At 23.9% G+C, this 23,999-nt stretch overlaps 1 protein-coding gene and 1 long non-coding RNA gene across 7 annotated transcripts in view; one reads left to right on the top strand and one right to left on the bottom strand.

Annotated features, from left to right (window-relative positions):
* The window catches only part of LOC136984741 (roundabout homolog 1-like), a 153,375-nt gene that overhangs the window by 30,602 nt on the left and 98,774 nt on the right, over positions 1–23,999 (bottom strand). For 5 of the 6 annotated variants that reach the window (XM_067281846.1, XM_067281847.1, XM_067281843.1 and 2 more), the window contains exons 8-22: positions 23,548–23,745; positions 22,498–22,587; positions 22,184–22,345; positions 21,518–21,697; positions 14,652–14,776; positions 12,581–12,806; positions 12,396–12,511; positions 12,146–12,317; positions 11,831–12,028; positions 11,713–11,740; positions 11,288–11,422; positions 8,077–8,239; positions 4,345–4,426; positions 1,121–1,195; positions 610–800 (exon numbers count right to left, since the gene is read on the bottom strand). In XM_067281846.1, coding sequence (XP_067137947.1) covers positions 610–800; positions 1,121–1,195; positions 4,345–4,426; positions 8,077–8,239; positions 11,288–11,422; positions 11,713–11,740; positions 11,831–12,028; positions 12,146–12,317; positions 12,396–12,511; positions 12,581–12,806; positions 14,652–14,776; positions 21,518–21,697; positions 22,184–22,345; positions 22,498–22,587; positions 23,548–23,745 — 2,141 coding nt within the window. The remainder of the gene's footprint in view (positions 1–609; positions 801–1,120; positions 1,196–4,344; positions 4,427–8,076; positions 8,240–11,287; positions 11,423–11,712; positions 11,741–11,830; positions 12,029–12,145; positions 12,318–12,395; positions 12,512–12,580; positions 12,807–14,651; positions 14,777–21,517; positions 21,698–22,183; positions 22,346–22,497; positions 22,588–23,547; positions 23,746–23,999) is intronic. The other variant, XM_067281845.1, reaches the window with a different exon arrangement.
* On the top strand, positions 13,209–23,819 carry LOC136984746 (uncharacterized). Its single transcript, XR_010882233.1, has 3 exons — positions 13,209–13,319; positions 22,200–22,354; positions 23,569–23,819. It is a non-coding gene; the product is annotated as an uncharacterized lncRNA (long non-coding RNA).

Here is a 23,999-nt window from a genome sequence, read left to right on the forward strand (position 1 = left end):
TCCAGTTTAATCTAAATTTATTTAAATTATTATAATTATTAATTTTAAAAAGAGATGGCACCTAATGCCTACCTCAAATGCCAAATTTATTTATTATCTTTAATCGCTTATAGCCCGATTATTTACGGCAGTGGATGATGTAATTGATTATTATTATTGGGTTTGATGAATAGTTATTTGTTTACAACTTATCAGATTAGATAAAAGAATTATTGTTGTAAAATTGTGTTGAGAACTTAAATATGGAATTTTATGAAATGTAATTGTGTAACTATATGAGATATATAATTTTCATAATTATTTTTGAATTATTTGAAATTAACTTTTTATTTTAAAAATCTAGTTTTCTATTGAATATAATAGAATATAATAGTCTTCTTCTATTCTAATATAAATAGAATTCAAAATTTAATTTGTAAATACTGCAAGTTATAATACTAATCATGAAGAAAAGTAATAATATAAAAATATTTATTATAATTTAAATCAGAATTCATTTAAACACATTTTTATAAACACTCAAACAGCAACAAGCATTTTAGGACATACAATATTATTTATTCTAAAATATATTTATAAATACACAAATTAAAAAATTTTTCTATTTACTTGAGCTTTTAAAGCTCTGCTTATAGGAGAGGGTGCTCTATGAGATGGTGGAGTTTCGGGAGGAGAACCAGCTTCACTGGGAGGATGCTCAGGTGGCGGAGGGATCAAATCAGCCCAATTTACTACTGGTGCTTTTGGCGCTGGTCTTAAAGGTTTCAGTCGTTTTTTTCTTACCGGCATTCCATATTCATCTAAAACCAAGATATATGATTAAATCTAAAGATATATACAGTATATATATTTATAATACAATGCTTACAATCATAATTTATGGGACTGTATATAAATTATATTATATAATGTATAATATATTAAATAATATAAATAAATTATAAAATTTTCTTTCTTCTGTACAGAATTAATTTATATTTCATGTTATTATGCTGTTCAAGAAAATATATATTAAATGTGAAAAATATAAACAGTAATGTTCATTAAAATATGTTCATTTAAAATAAATTAATGATTGTTTTAACAATATATTTTTATTATGTATATTATTTAAAATTACCTGTTGTATAGCTACCAGAATCACTGGCAGGACTTGCAAGTTTTTCTGGTTCTAATAATTGATCAGTTACTCCATCTGAAATACAAAAGTTGGCTATTTGTATAAAGAAATTCTTAATCTGATTAAAGTTATGAAGACTTTTTACAAAAATTAAGTGTGAAAGTCATTAATTTATAACTGGATAAAATTTAATAATTTTAGCAACAAAAATTTAAAAAAAGTTGGCAAGGGTTCTTGCATAACATTCCAACGCTTAAATGAAGTTAACAGGACCAGAAAGAAAGTTTGATAAGTTATACTATGGTATAAAATTTAAATAATAATAGCAGCTTAAATAGAGAAATTTAAATGTAAACGATACTAAAGCTCTACTATTTTTGACCAGATGTGTCATCAAATTCACATAAAAGCTTACAATAGACAAAATAAGCAACCTTTATGAATATGGCTTAAATTTAGAATTATATTTGGTGCCATCTGTTATGAGATTTTATTTAAAGATAATATTTTTATCATTAATTAGTATGAAAAAGCAAAAGGCTTATTTTTGAGGGTGGGGTGGATTTTTAAAAACGTTGTTAATGCCAATAATAAGTAACATTTTCATTAAGTCTGACCCAAATTGAGATATGACATGTGACCCTCCTCTATCCTTTGACCTTTAACCACCAAAATTTAATAGCATCAATGCCCCATCTACCCATAGAAATAACCCTAAATTTCAAAAGTTTTAGTTCATCCAGTCCTGAGATATATATAAACTAGCCGGTATGCCCGGCATTGCTCGGGCAAAAGTAACAATAGCGAAGATTAAGATTATTACATTATAGTCAACCTTATCCATTTTCACAGAATGCAAGAATTGGGTCCCCCTGTTTCCAGACTAATTAGAGAATTTTTAGATGGGACTAAAAATACATTCGATTTCCCGCAAAAACGAAAAAAACTGCATCTGCATCTTGCACATCACTTTTCCTTAACACTTCCATTGTTACATAACACTTCCATTGTTGATGGAAGTATTAAGCCTTAATCCTGTCTCCTCTCCTTTGTGGGGAGGAATTTCGAAAAATCCCTTCTTAGTGTGCATTCTCGTGACATACCCTAACTGTGTACCAAATTTCAACTTTCAACTCCTAACCGTTTGGGCTCTGCGCTGATTATTATTATTATTATTATTATCAACTCATCTCGATTATTATATAGATAGACATTGACACACCCACACAAAATTTTGTAAGAGGTTTTTTTTTATATTTTTGGCTCATGGAGTATCAAAATATCCAGAAATGCAAAAATCTAGGGGTGTCAAAATTTGACTGATCACTATACTTTATGTTATATTCTATAACAGCTAGGGATAGTAAAAATATGAAAATTGTAATATAAATCTTTGTTAATAGTATTTTTGTATAAATACATGAAGATGAACATTCTTCTATTAGATTACTAATTGCTATAGTTTGTAAAATCAAATAAATAAAATCCAGCAATGAGTTGCTTAACTTTCTCCACAGCATTTGGTAGTGCCAACTGTTAACATAATTTATTAAAAATTTTTTTATATTTTTAATTATTACAAAATGGCAAAAAGATTAATTTTGAGACTGGACGGGTTTTATAAAAAATTGTAAAGGCTAATAACATCGTCATTAAGTCTTACCCTACTGGAGATACACACGACCCCCTTTATCCCCCACTCCTTGACCTTTAACCACCAAAATTTAATAGCATTGATCCACTAATACATTAAATCTCTGTGCAAAATTTCAGAAATTTTCGACAAAAACCCCAGAGATGTTAAGCTTCAAAGAGGGTGAACAAAATCATGCCCCCCCACACACTAACAATCACAGAAAAAAACACCCAAAATTTTTTTGCATTTTTCGACATTTCAAGGTATCCCAGAGCCCAAAAGTGTAAAAATCTTAGGGGGTCATTTTTTGACCAATTGCCATACTTTCCTTCCATTATATATATATATATATATATCAGCAGAAAAGTAAAAATTTCCAAAAGCAGTAATACTAGTAAATAACATTTTATAAATCTATCAACAGTTTAAAGATTGATTTTAAAGTGCTAAAATTATTTTTGGGCTTATTATTTTAATGTTGAAGTGTCCTTATAAAAGATTTCTTGAAAATTTTATAAAACTTTAGATCAATATCTTACAAAAAGTTTTCATTTTTAAATTAAAATAAAAAGATTTTGAATTATAGTTGTTTGAGATTATTTATGTGATGAAAATTTACTATTACATAAATGAAACTTATTTATTTTCACTGAAAAAGTAAACATAATTTAAAATTAAATATCTATTTTTTATAGGTATTTTCTATTATTAAATATGATATCCAATTTTCATTTTTTTTTCACATTATATCCATTTTTTATGATAATAAATAATCCTTTTTTATTTCAGAAACAAATTCTTTTTAATTGCTTTACCACTTAATGATATTAAAAGCCAAAAATCAATTTAGATACTAATTTATTTGCTGATAAGAAAACAGTTAAATTGCCATTTAATAAATCTTTCAAAAAAAGAAAAATTATTAAAATTAAGTTTCTGAAATTTCACTGGTTTTAGCATTAAAAACATTCTATTTAAACACAAAAGAATTGTTAGTTTCAAAAATTTAGATCTGTGAAAAATCATAATTACCGTATTTTCCGACGTATAAGACGACTTTTTAACCCAGGAAAATCTTCTCAAAAGTTGGGGGTCGTCTTATACGCCGGAAAGTATGGTAGTCTTATATGGCGAGTATATCCCAAACTCTATGTTTTAACTGTAAAAGTTGGGGGTCATCTTATATGCCCAGTTGTCTTATATGCCGGAAAGTACGGTAGTTATAAATATGAATTAATGGAGAGCATAGATCTGTTAATCCATTGATTCATCATTAGTTACGATAAATGTACTTTGTACAAATATTTCATGTTTTAATCATCATTTGGTCATATGTTTTTCATACTTCAAAATTCTTAAGAATTTTAGAATTAATAGAATAAATTTATATTGTGACGATAAAAATAGATACATTAAAATGAACTAACTAAAAGTTTTTATCATTTTAGAATATTTTATTTGATTTCTTCTTTAATTCAATTCTGTGTTGTATTTAATATCTATGTTGGCGTAATGTCTATTTGTAACAAATCATCTCTTTCTATAAACAGTTAATGTATTTGTATTATTATTAATTTTAAATAAATACCATCATTATATCTTGCATCTAAATCAAATCCTTTATCAGACTTTCGACTGATTTCGGATCCACTACTTTTTCCATCGTGGACCTAAATTTAAAAAAATATATACATAAATTTAATTTAAATATTATGTAAACTTTAAATATAAAAATTATTCAATATAGCTTTAATATTACATAGAATTAATTTTGAAAATTTACATATATACTTTATCATCTAAACAGCATTTAAATATTTGATTCTTGAAAATGACATAAATTTACTGTAAAATTATTTCTTCACAGCAACAATTTTAAAAGCTAATTAATTCATCTTTATTAAACTTATTAGTTTAAGTTCTATTTATTTATTACATTTTAGAACGCATTCATACGCATTCATAAATCAATCAGATAATGATGAATTAATATACTATATTTCCTTGATCCTAAGATGCACATTTTTATTCAGAGTAAAAGCATGTCTTCGAATCAATGGCATGTTAGAATCAAGGAAATGTAGTATTAAACTAATCAGTTGTTTTGTCATAATCCTCTTGTATCTTAAAAAAGAATTTAGCAATACTACATCCCTTCACTTCCCTAAAAACTAATGTAATCTCTGAGATCAGTTGGTAGTTGGTGACATTAGTTAAAGGTCATTAATCTGTCAGAATTTCCTCAACTTTTTCTTGATCACTTGTTGCATTTTCTAATGACAATTATTTTTCTTTTCTTTCCAAGTATATCTAGCATCTACTTGTTCCAAGTTAGTTTCTTGCCATCTCAATCATGTGTATATGTCTCTCGTTATTCTGTATTGGTAAATTAGGACACTGTACCTTCCTTACCTAAATCCTAGCATCTCTTGAGGGTATATAAGCATCTGCAGAAAAATTTTTAGGGAGACAAAGCTTGGAGACAAATTACATCAATACATTATTTAATTTTTAACATATCTGAATCATTTTTACAATTATAATTTGTGGAATTCTTTATTAGATTCCAAGGGAGGCAAGTGCCCCATTTTCCCTTGTAGTAAGTTGAAAGATTATAATGTGGACTATAATTTTATTTGTCTGTTGATGATAATTTCTTTTCAACTACATAATCCTTCAACTTGAATTTCCAATATGCTATTTTGAGTATATTATCACACTCTGAGTCATAATTTTCTATGTTTATGTTTAGACATCTGAGCAGTTTTTCTGTCCATAATCAGCTTTTTTATTGCTTTTAAATCAAAATGCTATATAAGCAAAAATGTTGTTAATTTGAGATGCACATTATTTTTAATTATCATCTTCATATGGTTTTCAAGCTTTTCATCATTTGTTCAGTTCATGTGATAAGTGTTCAAAAGAAGCTATTGTAAAATCATAAATTCAATGTAAATGTCTGTTATCATCCATAAATTCCAACTAATATGAAGGATCTACTATTATCTGACACTAAACATTAATTATCACATTTACCATCAATGAATGATATGTTGCAGAATCTTGATTTCATTTGTTACCAATGATCTTACAGTTTCTATTTTTAACATTTTTAAAATGCATCTGTAACAAATAAGCTACCTTAGAATAAGCCTGCAAATTTTAGATAATTTTTAACAGAATTATTTAGCACTTTCTGTGGTGATGTACTTATTTTTTGTGAAATGTGTTGATTGAGTCGTCAATTCTGATATTTATAGACCATGTTCTTAATATCCTTGTCTAATCTCATGGCTATACATACTTATTAGCAAATGTTTGCAATGATGCTCCTAGAGGGGGGCCAAGGAGTCCTGGTAACCCCAAAGCAAAAGGATGAAACAGTAGAAAATTTTCCCACCTCCTAAAACTCACAGTATTTTTTATAAGGTGTTAAAGAATATTCATACCAAATTTGGTAAGGATACATTGATGGTATCCTTTGCCTGTCTGGATGAGGAAAAGGCAACAAAACATACCATGACTGAAAACCAGATCTGATAAATAAACACCAACTTTTCCAAGCATCTGTCCTTGACATGGTGAATGCCTGAATGATGGGAAATTGAAGTCCCATTGTAAAAGGAAAAGTGTTATTGCTTGGAGTTAGTAGTATCTGAGGAAACATGTGAACAGTTTGCCCATCAGGATCTCAACATTAATTATGTTGTTGAACAAACCATATATAACAAATCTCATTCCACTAACCAACTGTTTTTTAATGTCAGGGTTCCTGATGAGCTTGACTACAGCTCTGATCTTTAATGTTAACTTGAGTGGTGGAAGTGCAATCACCCCTAAAGCCCATCCCTCTTAACTTAAATTAAAGGGTTCTATACTATTCAATATATCCACAACAAAATTTGGCATGAATATTCTCCAAAACCTTATAAAAAAATACTAATAACCCAACCTCACCAATCCTCCACTCACTCAAAAGCCCAAGCAAATGCCAGGCACTTGCATCATTCTATTAAATTTTTCTTATCAACATTTCAAATCAGGACAAAAACATTAATGCCTGTTTCTTAGTATATCATCTGTGTAACTAAAGCACAAGATAATTACATTAGAAATAAATTTAAATTAAAAAAACTTTATATTTAATTCAATATATGAAATAGTTCATTACTTGAGTGTCAATCTGTATATATATTGAAGGAGTCAGGCCAATTGGGATCAAGTTAACCAGTGATATGTGAAGAGTTAATTTTCACTCTTGGAGTAGTGCATTGTGCACACAATATGAGTCTATGAGTAAGAAAAAGTTCTCATTGTTGGGTTTTGAGTGGATATAAAAAATAAGGTGTATCTGTCGTGTACATTGTACTCATTTCAATTTTTGTAGTATGATATAAAGTAAAAATATATACATAGGTTTGGGAAGGGGACAATTTACCAGTACAAGAATATTTGGGCATATGTCCTCTTTATCATTTATGGATCAATGCCTATGGTTTCTTTTCATCATTTCATTCACAACAATATTGTGATAAATTATGTCTATATGAAAATTTAATCATGAATACATTTTTATGTAATATAATGGTATGATATGACGGTATTGACACAAGAATTATTAACTGATAAACATACCATATTATTTAGATATAAATTACATACATTTTATATTAATATATCTTAGGGTATCAAATATTTTGTAATCATACATTGATATATTGCTAAATTTTCAATTGTGTATTGATTGGTGCAGTCAAAATAAAATAATTGGCATGGAAAACTGATACCAAAAGAAACAGTTTATAAAATTCATTTGTCAAATTACATTAATATATATTAATAAAAACTTTGAATCATAATCAAACATTTAAGAAGAAAATATTAAAATATTCTTTGTTATGAAAATAATATGATGAATATTTGACATTTCTTGATTAAATATTTCCTTTGTACTGGTAAACATAAAAGAAAATATTAGTGTTTGCACATAGACATTTAGAATAATGCTATTCTGAATGAACAAAATCTTAACATTCTATTAGACAGAATCAATATTATATTAAAATATATATACTGTACAAGAAAATCTATATATATATTATATATATGTATATATATTTAAGTCACCTGTACAAAGATTTATGTAGAAATATCATATTTAAAATTTTTATGTTACTTCTCAGTTAGTTCTACATATAAGTCATTCTGTAAACTGAGCAAATTTATTAATTTATCCAGTTTATACCTAAGAAATATTTTAAGTAAATTTTTTAATAAAATAATTATTAAATTAAATTTACTGGAAACATTTAATACTTACAGAGCCACTTAAATGTTTCTGAACAGGTGGATTAATCAATGTTGTAGTAGCATAAGGTGCAGGTATGGATGGAAGTTCTTTCTTATAAAATGTTGTCATATTATGTGTATCTACTTCTGCATAATCAGGAGCACTGACACTACATAATAGGGGAGAATAAACACTGTGATAATTTAAGAGGGAAGCATCTTAAACAATTTATTTACTAATTTTATTTCTAAACTAATCCATTTTTAAATATTATGGCATGACAAATGCAATTAAAATTTCTGAAGTGTTAAATCTCTTTTATACAAAATTCCTAACGTCTGCTAATAATTTATTTTTATCAGTTAATCTTATGAAAACTTCTAATATTTTTATATTTAATTTAATATTTTATTTTAGATTACAGAGTTTTAATTAATTAATTAATTTAAAAATAAAATTACATTTTGAATAAATTCAGAATTAAATCTTTATACTATAAATTTAAAGTTACAGAATTAATATGTAGTTTTTCTGCATAAACAATTTTAATTAAAATAATTTTTTTTAGTCTATTAATATTTACATAAAATTTGTTGTAATAAATCAATACAAATAACCATTAACTGATGTAAAATAGCTTTCCTTTGAAAATACTGAACAAAATTGCTTAAATACTATAAAATAATAAACAAAAGAAAAATTTTTTTTATTCTAAGATTACTTAAAATGATATAAAAAATATGAAGAATGTTTATATATATATAAATATATACAACAGTAAAAATCTGATTCAAATTAATATTATAAAACATTTAAATAAAAGTATTGGCTATTATGTGATGTTTACAGAAAGATATATACTAAGAGAATTGATTCAATGAAAACTGTTTTCACCACTATGGTAATATGTGCTTTGTTTTGACATTACTTTATATATGTAGATATTTTTTAAAAAATGGCATAGCTGTTATCTCATGCTTTCAATATTTCTTATTTAATGTTCCACAACTTTTTATTTTTACCAAAGATAGAAACAATTCTTAATAGGAAGAAAGACTTTAAGGAGAAAAACTTTCAGGAGATTAAACTAAAAATGTGGGATTAGATGCAAATTAAATAAAATAATTTTTTTAAATGAAATAAATTATTATTTTAAAAATGTTTGAGAAATTTATCTTAAAGTTTTCTAATTGTATCTTACAAAATAAGATCATTTTGATGAAATATGTATGGAAAAATAAATTTTATGTTTGTTACAATTTTCATATTTCACCTCAAAAACTTTGTATTGATTTTTGGTAGAAATTTTATATGAAAGATTAAAGTTTGATGACTTTTTTTAACATTAAAACAGTCTAATATTATTTTATTATAAAATTATTATTATAATTATTATTAATATAGTATTAGGTATGATAACATTAAAAACAGAATTAAAAAATTATATGATAGTATTTATATAATTCAGAAGTAATTCCCATAAATATTGTTCAGAGACTATCTAAAATTAATAATTAGTAATTATTAATAACCGTATATTTGCACGGATAAGATGACCTTCAGATAAGACGAGGTATAAATTTTCGACAAAGTTTTATAGTTTTAGCATATATCTGTCCTATAAGACGACCTCCAAACTATCAATGGCCTATGAATTTAGTTTAGATCGGTGATCATCATCTGGATAATAATACTGTATAGTGTATACAGAATTATGTCCTATTCGTAATTTTTTGAATGAACAAATTTTATTTTCTGCCTTGCTATTGTTGCAAACGTTCACGCTGATTTGCACATTCGGGTAATGACCTTGACTATTCACAAAAACGTCGTACGGGTTATTCTATTTTGTGGACATGCCCTACTCTCTACTAGTAAATAATTACGGTTTGTCCGTTTTTTTATAATGGTTTTAATTTATATAAATTTCAATCTAATTTTTTTGTATCTGTCCTATAAGACGACCCCAGATTTTGGGGGCTTTTTTTTATGATTCAACTGTCGTCTTATCCGTGGAAATATACGGTACATAAAATAGAAAAAATATATAGTGTCTGATTTTTGAGAGGAATAACAAATATTCATGTCATATGTATTGATACATCTGTTTATATAAATCAAATGAAAATAATATTTCTAATAATCTAAAATTTTAATTGTAAATAATAAAAATTAATCATTTTCTGTTGGATTTTTATTGATTATTTATTTTTAATAATGACAGTTGATGCTATGTGGCATGAAACAGTCTCCATGTTATATTTGGGTATATATAAATAATTTTAATTAAGCATTCAAACAATTTTTAATATTACCATAATTATATTATAATAAAAGTTTAGCTGAAGTTTTTATTATATTTTATTTTATATATATCTAATGTATTTTAATGTAACTTTTATTATAAATACATATATACTGTATATATAATTATATATATTAATAAAATAATGTAAATTTACTATACCATATATTAAAAACTTTTAACATGCTTCTATGTATGTTGAATAATTAATTTACATATATATTAAAAATTTCATTGTAATGTTACAATAGTTTTATAGTTATTTATAATGCTAATTTTTTGTTTGCTTTTTAAAAAGAATTAAATAACTTGACTTACTTTATGCAAATGTTTAAATGTGATTTCAAAAATTAATTATACTCATTAATTATAATTAATTTAATTGTGTGATTACTTAATCAGTTAACATTGGAAATTAATTCTTTGAAAACTGATGTAAAAATTTGAATCAATTTAATTTAATTGACAGCTATTGAAAAATCAATAATTATAACTGTTTACATTTAGTTTTTCCATATTTTATTAATGAGTGAAATGAAATGTTTCAATATTTTTGAATATTTTTATATAAAAAAAATTCACTCATCCCTTTAAAAAACTTAAATATTAATGGAAAATCATAGATAAATTTAATATACATGTAATATAAAATATATTATAAGTAAAACCAAAAAAATTTTTTTGTATAAAGTATTATAAAAATTGAAATTTGCAAAATAAAATTATAAATAGTGTTTTAAATAAAGAATTATACATAAACTAAATACCTAAATTTTAAATTAATCATGCCATAATAATGTCAAAAAATTATTTATTGTATTATTTTCAAATTTCAATTTATTAATCTATATAATAAATTATGTAATTAGTTTATAAAGTTAATGCTTTATTATACAATTTCTATTGTATGGAAATCTTAGAGATCATTAGATTTACCTGGAATAATTAAGATCGCTGGATGAATCTAATTTATTCAATAGTTTTGTTTCACTCATACTATTCCCTTTACCAGAATCAGCAGGTCGCCATGCCTGATTAATCCACAGAGCTTCACGAGCATTAACACCAACTCTGAAAGTAAATTAATAAAATTAATTGATGTGCTTTAATATCCAGACTACAATTATCATTAATCTAACTATTGTTGAAATTTATATTCATAACAATTAAAATATTTATGCTACAGAAATATTATGTGTAAGTTACTTTTCATGTATGGAAGTGACTTAATAAGTGAAACAGTCAACCAATTGCATTAAAATATTACTACATAAATGATTTAATTTATCTTTTATAAACCTAAAACTAAAAATCAATTTTTATGAAGTAATTTATAAAAATTATTTTGTCAAGACTTTTACCTGATATCTTCTGCTTTATGAACTGGAACTATAAATAATTAATATTGTTTTAATAAATAAATAGAAGCTATATTAATTTTATTCAACTATAAAGTTTTTTTGATATTAATGACTTTACCTGTTAAGTGAGCCCCAAGGGCTTTCTGCCAAGCTAATCTACGACGTAAAAATATCACTACAAAAAAAATAGAAAGTAGCAGACAAAGCAATCCTCCAATTAATGCTATACACCAGGGTTGTCTAAGTATGTCATGAAAGTTTGATAATGAGGTAGCTGAAGGACCATTAGCTAATTGATTATGTAATAAACTTGGATCTGTAAATATTAAATTTGAAATATAAATCAAAATCTTTCATCAAATTATTTTCAAAAACCAATAAATTATTTTATTCATTATTTTTTTAAAATGAATATAAAGATAAGTTTTTTTACCCATTCTTAAAGACACAGATGAAGTAAATGGTCCCATCCCAACAGATGTTCGTGCAACAGCACGTATTGTATAAACAGAACTAGCTGTAAGATTGTATAAAGTAAATGATGTAGTTGTAGCATTGGTTGTTATATTAGAATGAAGTGAAGAGCTGTTCCCCATTATATGAATCTGTAAAAATAATGATTATTACCTTATATTAATAATAATAATTTTATTAAATTAATAATTTTAATCTCTTATACTTACAGTATAACCTTGTAAAATGCCATTACGATGCTGAGGCGGAGGTGGAGACCAAGACACTGCTGCACTAGTCATGTTAATTACTTGAACATGTAAATTATCAGGTGGTGCAGAAGGCACTAAAACAAAAAATATTAATGTAAATAATATCAAATTTATTAATTTATATTTAAAAGATTATATATTACCATCTTCTAATGTTTGGGCACTTTTTGAATTACTAGGTGGACCCTCTATGCTCTTATAAAATGGAACTAAAAAAAATTCATACTTGGTGAATTTTCTTAAGTCAGTAAGAACATAAGAAGAGGCTCCACCATTTAATACTGTGACCATGTTATATTTCTGTGATCCACCAGTCAAATCTCGAAATCTAATATAGAATCCTTCAACATATTCTTGTCCACCCTGAATCTAAAACAGATTGTTTAAAAATTTATTGACATTAGTATGCATCATTAATTTTAGCAGCATATGTAAAACAAATTTCTCTTTATTAGATAATCAATTATTGATTACTTTTCCATGTCAAACTGATTTTCTTGTTTAGTAAGAAAATCAAATTTTAAAAATCATACTGAGTATCCTTTCATCATAAACTTTCTAATGTGCATTGATATAGACTGTAATTTATTAGGGGTTTGGCTAACTAATTTTTTTTTTCTGCATAGACATATTATTATAAACAAGTATAAATAATTTTCTTTAAATCTAGTGATGTAATATTTTGTTCATAATTTCTTACCAATCAACATTAAATTCCCGCATTTAAAAACAAATTCATAATTCTTTGTTCTAATTCATGTACCATTAAAGTTTAAAAATGTTCCATTTATAGAACAATCCAATGAAATGCTATTAAAAATAACAACTAATGTTTTCGACTAAAGATTATTTTCTTAAAGCTCGACGAATGCCGATTTACAGGTTTCTGACATTATTTGCTAATCAATTTTTTTTAAGATTATATAATTTATCAGATATACTATTAAATATCAATCACTTCAAAAGTATAAATAATTAATACAATAAATGATAATAGGTTTTTGAGTAAAACTTTCTTACTGAAGACAAAATTTTTGTTTCTGTTGTTTAAGCATTTAAAGAAAGTTTATTCATAAATTTCAGAATTTTTCAGTGCCAATCAGTCATTTTCTTTAAAATTTTGAGGATATTCTATTTTACTTCATTTTCTTTCATGTCTATTTCTTTTTAAAATTCTGTCCTCATTTTATTTTATTATATCTACCTCAATATTATTCATTTTAATTTATGGCTTATTTATGAATGATTAAAGATTTTATTTAAAATTGAAAATAACTGCAGAATTTTCATTTATATTGTTTGTCTAAAGGCAATCTTAAATTTTTAGCCTTATCACTATGCCAGCTAGGAAATTTATCATTCTTAGTCTATACCAGTGATAACAAATCCATGACACAAGTGTTGATTTCAAGATACCAAAATTGAATGTTTATTTTAATAGTTTTTATAAATTATGCAAAGCTTTAAAATTTATCAAATATTTTTTGTGTAGTGTTAAAACTAAACTAATGTCCTAAAGCTGTCATAAAATATCTTAAATGCTACTTATTACAAACTTCAAATAGGAAACTTATCAAATAAACAGTAGCAGATTTCTCATTAAACAAAATATTTGATTCCATTATAAAATCAAATTATTATTTTCTGTTTATTTATAAGAATTTATTGTTGTATGTCTGATTTTTCTGATTAAAAGATTAAATAAAGTAAAAATTTATAAGCATTTTTTGTTATTTTTAATTACTCAAATTAAATATTTCACTTGAAATTTGAAATTACTAAATTTTGATTTCAATTTTGACTCACCTTTAGAAAAAGATTCACTGTTACTAGTCTGGATATTCAAATACAGTAAATATAATTTTTATCTATATATGTTTAACATATTGAACATATAATCTGTCTTATAGCAAGTGAAAACTTATTGATAATATTATTTTCAATTATTTTAATAAAACTTTAATAAACAGAGTAAACTTTTTGTTCTTTACTAAATAGAAAATTAACTGCATACAATAAATATAATGCAATAAATAAGTCATCAGAAAAATCAGGTCTATAAAAATTTTCTATTTTTCATTTAAAATGGATATTTTATAAATAAGTATTTAATTTATTGAATAAATCCTAAGAAATAGTAACACCTTTTAACATAGGACTGTATTTTAATATGTATTTCATAATTATAAAATACTATATAAACTTAACACTTACCTTCCAGTAAAGTTTAACTGCAGTGGAACTGATTGGCTTTATATCTTGCAATTCAACTGTTATGGTACTTAAACGAAGTCTTGCTTCATCTAGATCATAATCTGGCAATATATGAGGGGGTAGACCTAGAATAAATAAATAAAATAATTATTATTAACATAAGAATGCTTGGTTTTTTCATTATAAAGGACTTGGTAATAAAGACTGAAGACCTCTTTGTGTTCTGAAGTTACTAAGAGATGAATACTTTTTTAATTTAAAATTTTATTTATACTTATATATCATAATTATTTTCAATGAAATTCTTGTTAAAATTGCATAAATAGGTAAAGCAGTATATTGATTATAAAATTGCCTTTTTATAACTGATAATAATTATTAAAAAAAAACAATTGAGCTATTAATAAAGTTAGTTATAATCGTGTAGAAACCAACTTTAAATTATACTGGAAATTAGAATTAATATGAAAAAATAGCACCTTTAATGTTTTTATTTTGTTAAATATTTGTGTTGGATGATTAAAAGGTGCTATTTTTTCATGTTAGTTATAATATAAAATTTTTGCAAAAATTAAAGAATATGAAAAATCACTATTTGACTTTTACCAGTAATATTCAATAAAATTTAATCCGTATATATGAAAGTTTTATAAATATAATGAATTAGATTGCTATTAATATATTATTTGTTCAATTTTAATTAAATTAAATGTTTTATTCATTATTTGAGTATTTTCTTTCAAGAAGAATCTCTAAATTGTCTTGTATGAAGACAGAATAAGAATATCTTTAAAGTATTATTAATTAATTATGTTTCAAAGAATAAAATAAATCTCAAAATTATTGTATAAGAATACACCATTTACCATTTACAAAATGTACTAATTATTCCAACAAAGATACCAATAACCAGCAAACAATGAAATAACTTAATGAAAACAAATGTTTTCTTCCATATTAAACATTGTCAGGTTGAACATAAAATAGAATGAATACTTACAGAACAGAACCTAAATATGAATGAATTAAATAAACTATTGGTTGTTGCTGTCTTTGTTGGAGTATTTATATGTTAGGCCAGTATTAGAGTAGTGATTGTATTGATAAAGTGTCTAAAAGTCTGATAAGTCTACATTTTGTAATATTAATTGACAAAATTAATTTTGTTACATCATCATATCAGCTGAAAAATAAATAATAATTATAATATGATAAGAATTTTTAAAATTTTATTAATTTAGGTATCTGATTTTTTTGTAAAACAATTCTCTACATTTTCTAAAATTAGTCTATTGACTTTGTTAGTATCAGTGAATCCGTAATATTCATAATATTAAATGTAAATAAACTAATCCCAATAAAACTTAATGTGATAAATTCTAAGAATTAAATATCTCTCATAGGATCACTTATGATTTTAAAGTTAAATTATTACATCTTATCGTAAGACAAAATTTTCTTGTATTATAAGTTAAAGTATTAATATACTCAATATGTTTTTATGTAATATGCGAGATTTTATTTTATCTCATATATATTTGTTTATTTGAAAATTTGTTAACTTTACACAAACATAATCATTATTCTTAATTCATAATATTTAATTATGCTAATCTATACCAGTACTACAGATGTAATTCTTTAATACTGATTAGATATGGAAATTAGTATTTATGAATCTTATACGAAATATATAAACTTTATTGTTCGTGAACATTTATTATAGTTTATTATTTGATACTGACAAAAATGAATATTTTATCGTTGATATATCCGAAAATATGTCATTTTTAATTATTTATTTAGCTCTCTTAATGTACCATAAATAAGAAATCGCTCTATTATGGATTACAATTGAAAAATAATGCAATTAATTTACAATTATGATTAAGAACAACTTATCCATAAATTAATAATGTTAGTACAAATTACTACAAAACAATTATTAGTATTATTGACATATAATTAATTATGTATTTTATCATTTGAATGCAGAAATTCCATCTCTGTTACTTGACAGTAATTAATTTAAAGTCGGAATTAATAAATATTATAACATCTTCAAAATTTCATTAAACTACTGTAACCAACATTGCATTAAAGTATATTATTTTAATTCTTCAACACAATCATCAATAGACAATTAATGAATTTATTACATGTATTTATCTTCTATATTGATTGTGACTATTCAGCCTTATTTATTCAATTATTATTTTAATTGTGAGAAGAGTATTAAAATATATGCGTATTTATCTATATAGTTAATGACAAAACACATTACTTATATAATGTGTTTTGAGAATAGTAAATGGTATTAAAATATTCAAAACAAAACAAATTTTGGAATAAAAATATTTCTCAACTCATCAAAATATTTTAACGAGTAATAAAATTTAATAACAATAAAATAACTTGTATTCAATTTATTTTCGATTAAAATGAATAAAAACTGTAATTATTTACCGATTCAATTAAAAATATTTAAAAATCATAGATATAATATATTATTAAATTAAAAAATTAAATATAATATAATAGTACATAAGTTTCTAATACATATTTATGAGTATCAAGAGTTTTTTCTGCATTAAACTTAGTACCATAATAAATTTACCAGTGATCATAAAATTAATCATTTTCAATTGAAAATGATTAATTTTATGATCACTCGTAAATTAATAAATAATTGTTTTACTCTGTATTCAAAGAAACACAACATATTTATTAATAATATAAACTTAAATATTTATTAAAAGATCAATAAAAATCTCAGAAATTTTATAAAGAGAGATGAATTTTTAGATTGTTTTTTTTTAATGTATGCATCAAACAATTTTATATTTATAATAATATTAAAATACTGGTAATACTTTCATATATTTATTGTTATTTTTATCTTAATTTGACAAAAGGTTGTTTAAGATTCACTTTTTGCTCATTGGAGTTAGCTTTTAGCTAAACTAAGTTATCTGATATGTTTCCATAGAAACTGTAATTTAATTTTGAATAGCTAGTTGTTAAAGTTTCATTGTTGTATCCAGAATAATAATGAATAAAAATACGTAGCAATCAAGACATAAAATTCAGATTTCAAAAATAACATGTTTCTCTAAATAAAGAAGTTATTTTAACAATGTTTTATTAAATAATGCTTTTCATACAGAATAAATTAAAATAAAAAGAAAAAATATGAATAATTTAGTTCTGACAAATTAGGATTGTTTCCATAATTTATATACAGTCGTATTCTTTATATAAAATATTTAATAAACTTATTGTGTTATTATTATTATGTTTTAATTAAAATTTATAAAGCAATAACTCTTCTACTTAGAAAATTTAAAATATTCAAATAGTACTAATACTGTTATTTAAATGAAAATTTAAAGTTAATAAATGGTATCATTAATTTATCAATGTTTAAACAAACAAATTTAATCTAAAGTATTAAACCAATAATGTTTATAACAATTTAGAGTGACAATTTCATTCTAATTTTAACATATTTCATATTAAATAAATTTAATATAGAAAGAATAATGATGGCAATAACAATTTAAAAAATAATTCAGAATTAACAATGTGGAAAATATTTAAAAAATTTGATACCGAATATTCTAAAATCGACTTTTGAAATTATATTTAAGGTAAAAAAAAATTTCTAGTTATTTTCTCTTTTATCATTTGTTGATGCAACAAAAATTAATACAATTATATGCAAAATCAGTACCTAATATGACATATATTTATAAGTTCCAAAAAAAAAATGTTTATTCTCAGTTTAAACAGAAATAAAATTTCCTCGGGAAATGTAAATTTACTTTATTACAATGCTATTGAATTATGAAATTTAAAGATAATTTTAGTAACGAAATAATGTTTCTTATAATAGAAAATTAAAGAGAATTTTCTATTTTCAACAATATATATTTCTAATTTAACAATTATTTCAGAATATTTATCTTTCTAAAATAACTTTTAAATTTGGAAAGACATTGCATTTCTCAAAAATTCTTCAAATGTTTTATTTAGAAATAATACATGAAAAATGTAAAACCTAAACATTCTGGGATCATTTGAATTCTATCTTCAACGATAACAATTCAGAGTAAAAATTCAAGAATTTACAAATTAAGATCATCATTTATCCATCTGTACTGCATTCTGTTACCATAGTAATGGAGTTATTTCATTTCTATAGCAACCATATGCAAACAAAATTAAATTAATTACATAACGTTATACATTTCTGATAAAATAAATTCCTTTAAATTACAAACTATGCAAGCTTGTTACATAAGAAGCCATGTAAGAATATCTCAATATAAATATAAATCAAAATCATATTGATATTTTTCTCATAATGTAGTTATCTTTCTTAATTTATTTTTTTAGTGAAATAGAAATAACTTATTTATATTGAGACTAGTGAGTTCAATTTTCTTTTTAATTTTTGTTCCATCTTACTAAAATAATACACAATTCTTTGACAGTTTTTAAATTTATTTCATGAGAAATTTTCTATAAAATCCATTTATTTTATATTTCTAGTAATTTTTTTACTCTTGATTTACAGAATTTTCTTCATTTATATTCACTTGTAATGTATTTATTTATATTAATAGTTGGTACCCTATATTCTTGGCAGCCTATATCTCTAATTTTATTTATTGAATGTACAGAGAAAAAAGAGCAGTTACAATACAAGATTTCTATTAAATAACACTTTCTTATTAGTTAGCTTTTCAATTTATTTTCCAAAATGTTCTAGATAAGTCAGAGATAGAAAAGATTAGATATCCACTGATTGGCAATCTCTTCAACTCTAACTTTTTCACTTCTTCGGTCACTATATTTTGACAAACTCTTCGCACAAAACTAAATTTTTTAAAAGTTTTCACATATTGTTTATAAATTACTTTTAAAAAAAACATTTCTATAGTAAATTTTAAAGGACGTTAAATTGTATTGTATTCTATTGAAATTTCACAATTAAATAACAAAGTAAAGTTATTATATAACAATTAAACATATTTTATATGCGATCGGTTTATTTACTTTTCTATGTAAATATGTTTAGTTGTATACTGTAAATAAAAGACAAGGGAATTTATGTATTAATGAATAATAAATTTTCAATAGTATCTACTCTTTATTAATTTTTTTAAAATGCTTATTAAGTATTTTGATATACTTATTATAAATTTGATAATGTAAAATTAAATTTCACCAGACAAAAATTTTATATATTTAAATAATTACATATACATCCAATGAAAATTTTCTTTAAGAAATTTATATGCTACATATATTTTCCATTCCCCATTTTTAAAAAATTAAAACTAGTCAATCAGAAAAATTAAATTTTAATATATTTCTCAGTTTAATAAAAAAAAAAAATTTATACATCATGTAATTCTAATAGATGGTGAAGATAGTACTTTCCATATTTTTTTCATTTTATTAACTTTATATCCGTCATAAATCCAATCAATAAAGATTAATAAAACGAGAGAAATTACTAAAGTAGCATTTTTTTTCCCTTCTAACTATATTAAAAATGATGAAAGATATACCAAATCAAAGAACTGATTAGCAAAAGGAGTATGTCAATTTTTCTGAAACTGAGATAACTGGATTAAATACAATATTAAAAATTGGAATTTGTATTAGGATAATTTTAATTTTTTTCAGTCAATATTAAAAAAAATATGAAATTAAATTAAGTTTATACTGCACACTGATTTGACTCAATGTGATTTTTATCGAAACAGAACATTTATCTCTATATTAAACTGATCATAGCAATCTGAATAGCAATTTAAGTCTAATCATTCAAACAACTATATTTCTGATACTATAATAATAACTAAATTACAGAATATAGACTAAACGTAGGCAATTAATATCTTAGCGTATGATAACAGGCTTTGAGCTATTATAAAGTTATAACAATAACAAAAACATAAAGTTTTTATGTTTATACAATTGCTGTATGATTAAAAATTTATGTCTTGTAAATATTTTAAAACAAAAATTCAATTTAAAAACTCTTAGATGCATTTTGCATTTATTATATACTATATTATTTTATTGTATATCGATTTAAAATCCAGTATTCTATACGATAAAAAATTTATTTTCTTTAATATCATTAACAGTGAATTTTAATTAAGGAACCAACAACTGATGAAAAAATGATTATTTTCTATACAATATTGACATTAATGTTAGCATTAGAAATAACATCACATTAAAACAATCTTTTATCGTTAGCAATCAATCATGCTCCATGCATAAGGCCAACAGGATTAGTATTAAAATCTTAAAAATTCAATAAGAAATCTGATCTGTAATTTCTTAATTTGGGATAAGTTACTTCATTATTACAAAGTTCAATATGTCTAGAATTACATTTCTGTAATGAATATGTGATGAATGAAAAGATGAAAAAGTTGGAACCAAATTAAGATAAAAATCATGAGAATTTATGAATTTGTTTATAGAAATCTATATCAATTCAAAACAAGTTTGATTATTTTATCATATATTCTGCATCAGATTTACATTATAAATTATTTAATATAGTCTTATAACATTTTTCATACAGAAAATTTTTAAAAAATTATTAAAATAATAAGGTAAGGCAAAGTCATACTTCTTAGATTTCTTATGAAACACCACTAGCTCCAGCTATAATATATTTATAAAAATAATTTTAGAGCGGATTGCTGATTTAACAAATTTCCATATTACCTTCAATTTTATTTGAAAGATGAAATATATAATATATTTAAAATTAATTTCTAGAAAAAGTATTTTATGTTTCTGATATTTCTGATACATCATAAAAAGATTTTTACCTAATGTCTTAATTACATCTGAAGTAGGACTGGGAAGACTTAAACCATGAGAATTTTCAGCACGAACTAAAAATATATAACGGGAATCGGGACGTAAATTTTGAACTGCATACGTTTCTCCTGGAACTCTGTGTGCTGCTGTAACCCAACCGCTTTGTAAATCACTACTGTAATATTCCACTGTAAAAAAATCACATTTAAATTATATTGGTTAACAATGAATTATTTTAAAATATTAATTTCACTTTTTCTACAAAACTTTAATTATTCTAAATAAACATAAAACTAAATTAGTGTGAAAAAATGTATCTGTAATTGTTTTCATAGTTAAAAGTATTTTTAAGACTAATTTTTCAGAAATTTATAAGATAAAAATACTTAAGATTAAGTTTTACTTTAATAATAATATATTACGTAAAAACTATAATTTTTGTCATTGGAAAAGAGATAAAAATAATAATTTATTGTTGTTTCTTTATAAATACTTAATATCAAAAAGAAAAAAAAATGATGTAGATAGTGTAATATAATTATGTTTTGAAATAACGATTGCTTTCTTTATTATGTTTTACTTTTTCAGTTATAACAACTTAATTGTAAATAAACGTATTTCCATTTATGTAATTAAAATAGGAAGAACACATATGTAAGAATTTGTTAATTTACCCGTATATCCAATTAGAGACGACCCTCCTGTCTTTGAATTCCGATGCCACATCAAAGTTACCAAAGTTTCAGTAATATTCACTGCCGTTGGCTTAGAGGGAGGACCAGGAAATGTGGATGGATCGGGTGTTCTGTGAAATATCACATTAGGATTTCTGGGAGCTATAAATTGTAATTAAATAAAAAATTTATTCAATATAATACTTTTATATCAATTTTCATCTAATGTAGAAAATTTGTTATATTTTAAATTCAATTACTGTATATTTATTATAACTTTCAGATTTAAAAAAAAAATTAGCAGAATTAATTACATTCAACTGCTAGAGAAGCACTCCATGATGTCTCTCCACTTTCACTAGATGCTGTACATGTGTACATTCCTGAATCTGATGGTTGTAAATCTACAATGAAACATTTTTATGAGTAATTCATTAAATAAGAAGCAATTTTTCTAAAGATAACAACAATTAAATTAGTAAATGTAATAACTATTATTTGCAGATAAACAATAATGAAAATTACCTTTTTATAAATAAAGCATTAAAGCATTCTGCACAATATAACAGTAATATAATTGCATTTAATATTTTTCTATATAAAATAATTCAATATTAATATATCTTTATTTGAAATGATGATATAATCCATCTTAAGCTTAACTTCATTATAATTATAAATCCATTTTCACAATTAATAACTGCTAATTCATTATTTCATTTTTTAAAAAAGAACCATTTTAATATTTAAATTTAAAACAATACTTTTAGTGATTTTATTTGATTTTTTCTTTATCTTAAGCTTCAATTAATTTCATATTAAGAATGAACTTTCTTAAATATCACATCTCTCTCTCTGTGTGCCATATCAGAAATCCTGACGTCGGCGAGCACCTGGCGCAGGTTAATAAGTGGTTAGTAAGGCGCCAAGCTGTATCCTGGGGGAAATTACAACCAGAGTGGTTCCCCGTTGCCTTCTCTGGTATGCGATGTTACGCGAGGGGAAATATCACATATCTAATTATTTTTACATATAAGATCTGCAATAATCATAACAGAACTTAACAAGATACATTTAGAGAGATAGCTGTCAAAAGGAAAGATCTAGGAATACTTTCCTGGGTCTTAAAAACTTAGGAGCCAATAGTGGTATATATCCTTATGAATTAATGTTATTTTTTTTTATAAAAAATACAATCTTCAAGCTTGCTATTTATTATAAAAAAAGAAGCATTCTACATATTTTATTTGTTCAAAAAATTAGGCAAAAGGGGTCCACTCTATTTCCAAGCTCCATACCAAGCTTTCAATGACTCTATTCAGAAATATATTTTAAAATACATTTAAAATACTAATATGACTTACCATCGATTTGTAATGTACCAGAATCTAGGACCACAAAACGTGGATTATTTGTGGGAACTGGAGATGTATTCATTAACCATCTAATAGTTGGATTTGGAGTTCCAGATGCTTCACAAGGTAACATAGCCACAGTACTTTGTGGTAGAGTTTGATTAGCTGGACCCATACGAATAATAGGAGGAGGAAGATCTGCAACAGCTAAAAATGATAAATGTATTTAATTCATTCACTGTAATGCTTAGTACTTGTGTATACAATTTAAAAAAAAAAAACTCAATTTTTATTTCTTTTGTGTTAAAACTTTGTAGTATTTGCATTCTCTATACTATTTTACATGTGTATGATGTTTGTGTTTAATGAATAAATTATGCTAAATTGTAAAAGTTATTTAATTTTATAGATAATAAAATTTTAATAATTATTAGAATTAATGAAATAACTTTAAATTTCAA

Source organism: Centruroides vittatus, unplaced genomic scaffold (assembly GCF_030686945.1).
Source record: "Centruroides vittatus isolate TY-2023 unplaced genomic scaffold, ASM3068694v2 contig_927, whole genome shotgun sequence".
Lineage (NCBI taxonomy): Eukaryota > Metazoa > Arthropoda > Arachnida > Scorpiones > Buthidae > Centruroides > Centruroides vittatus.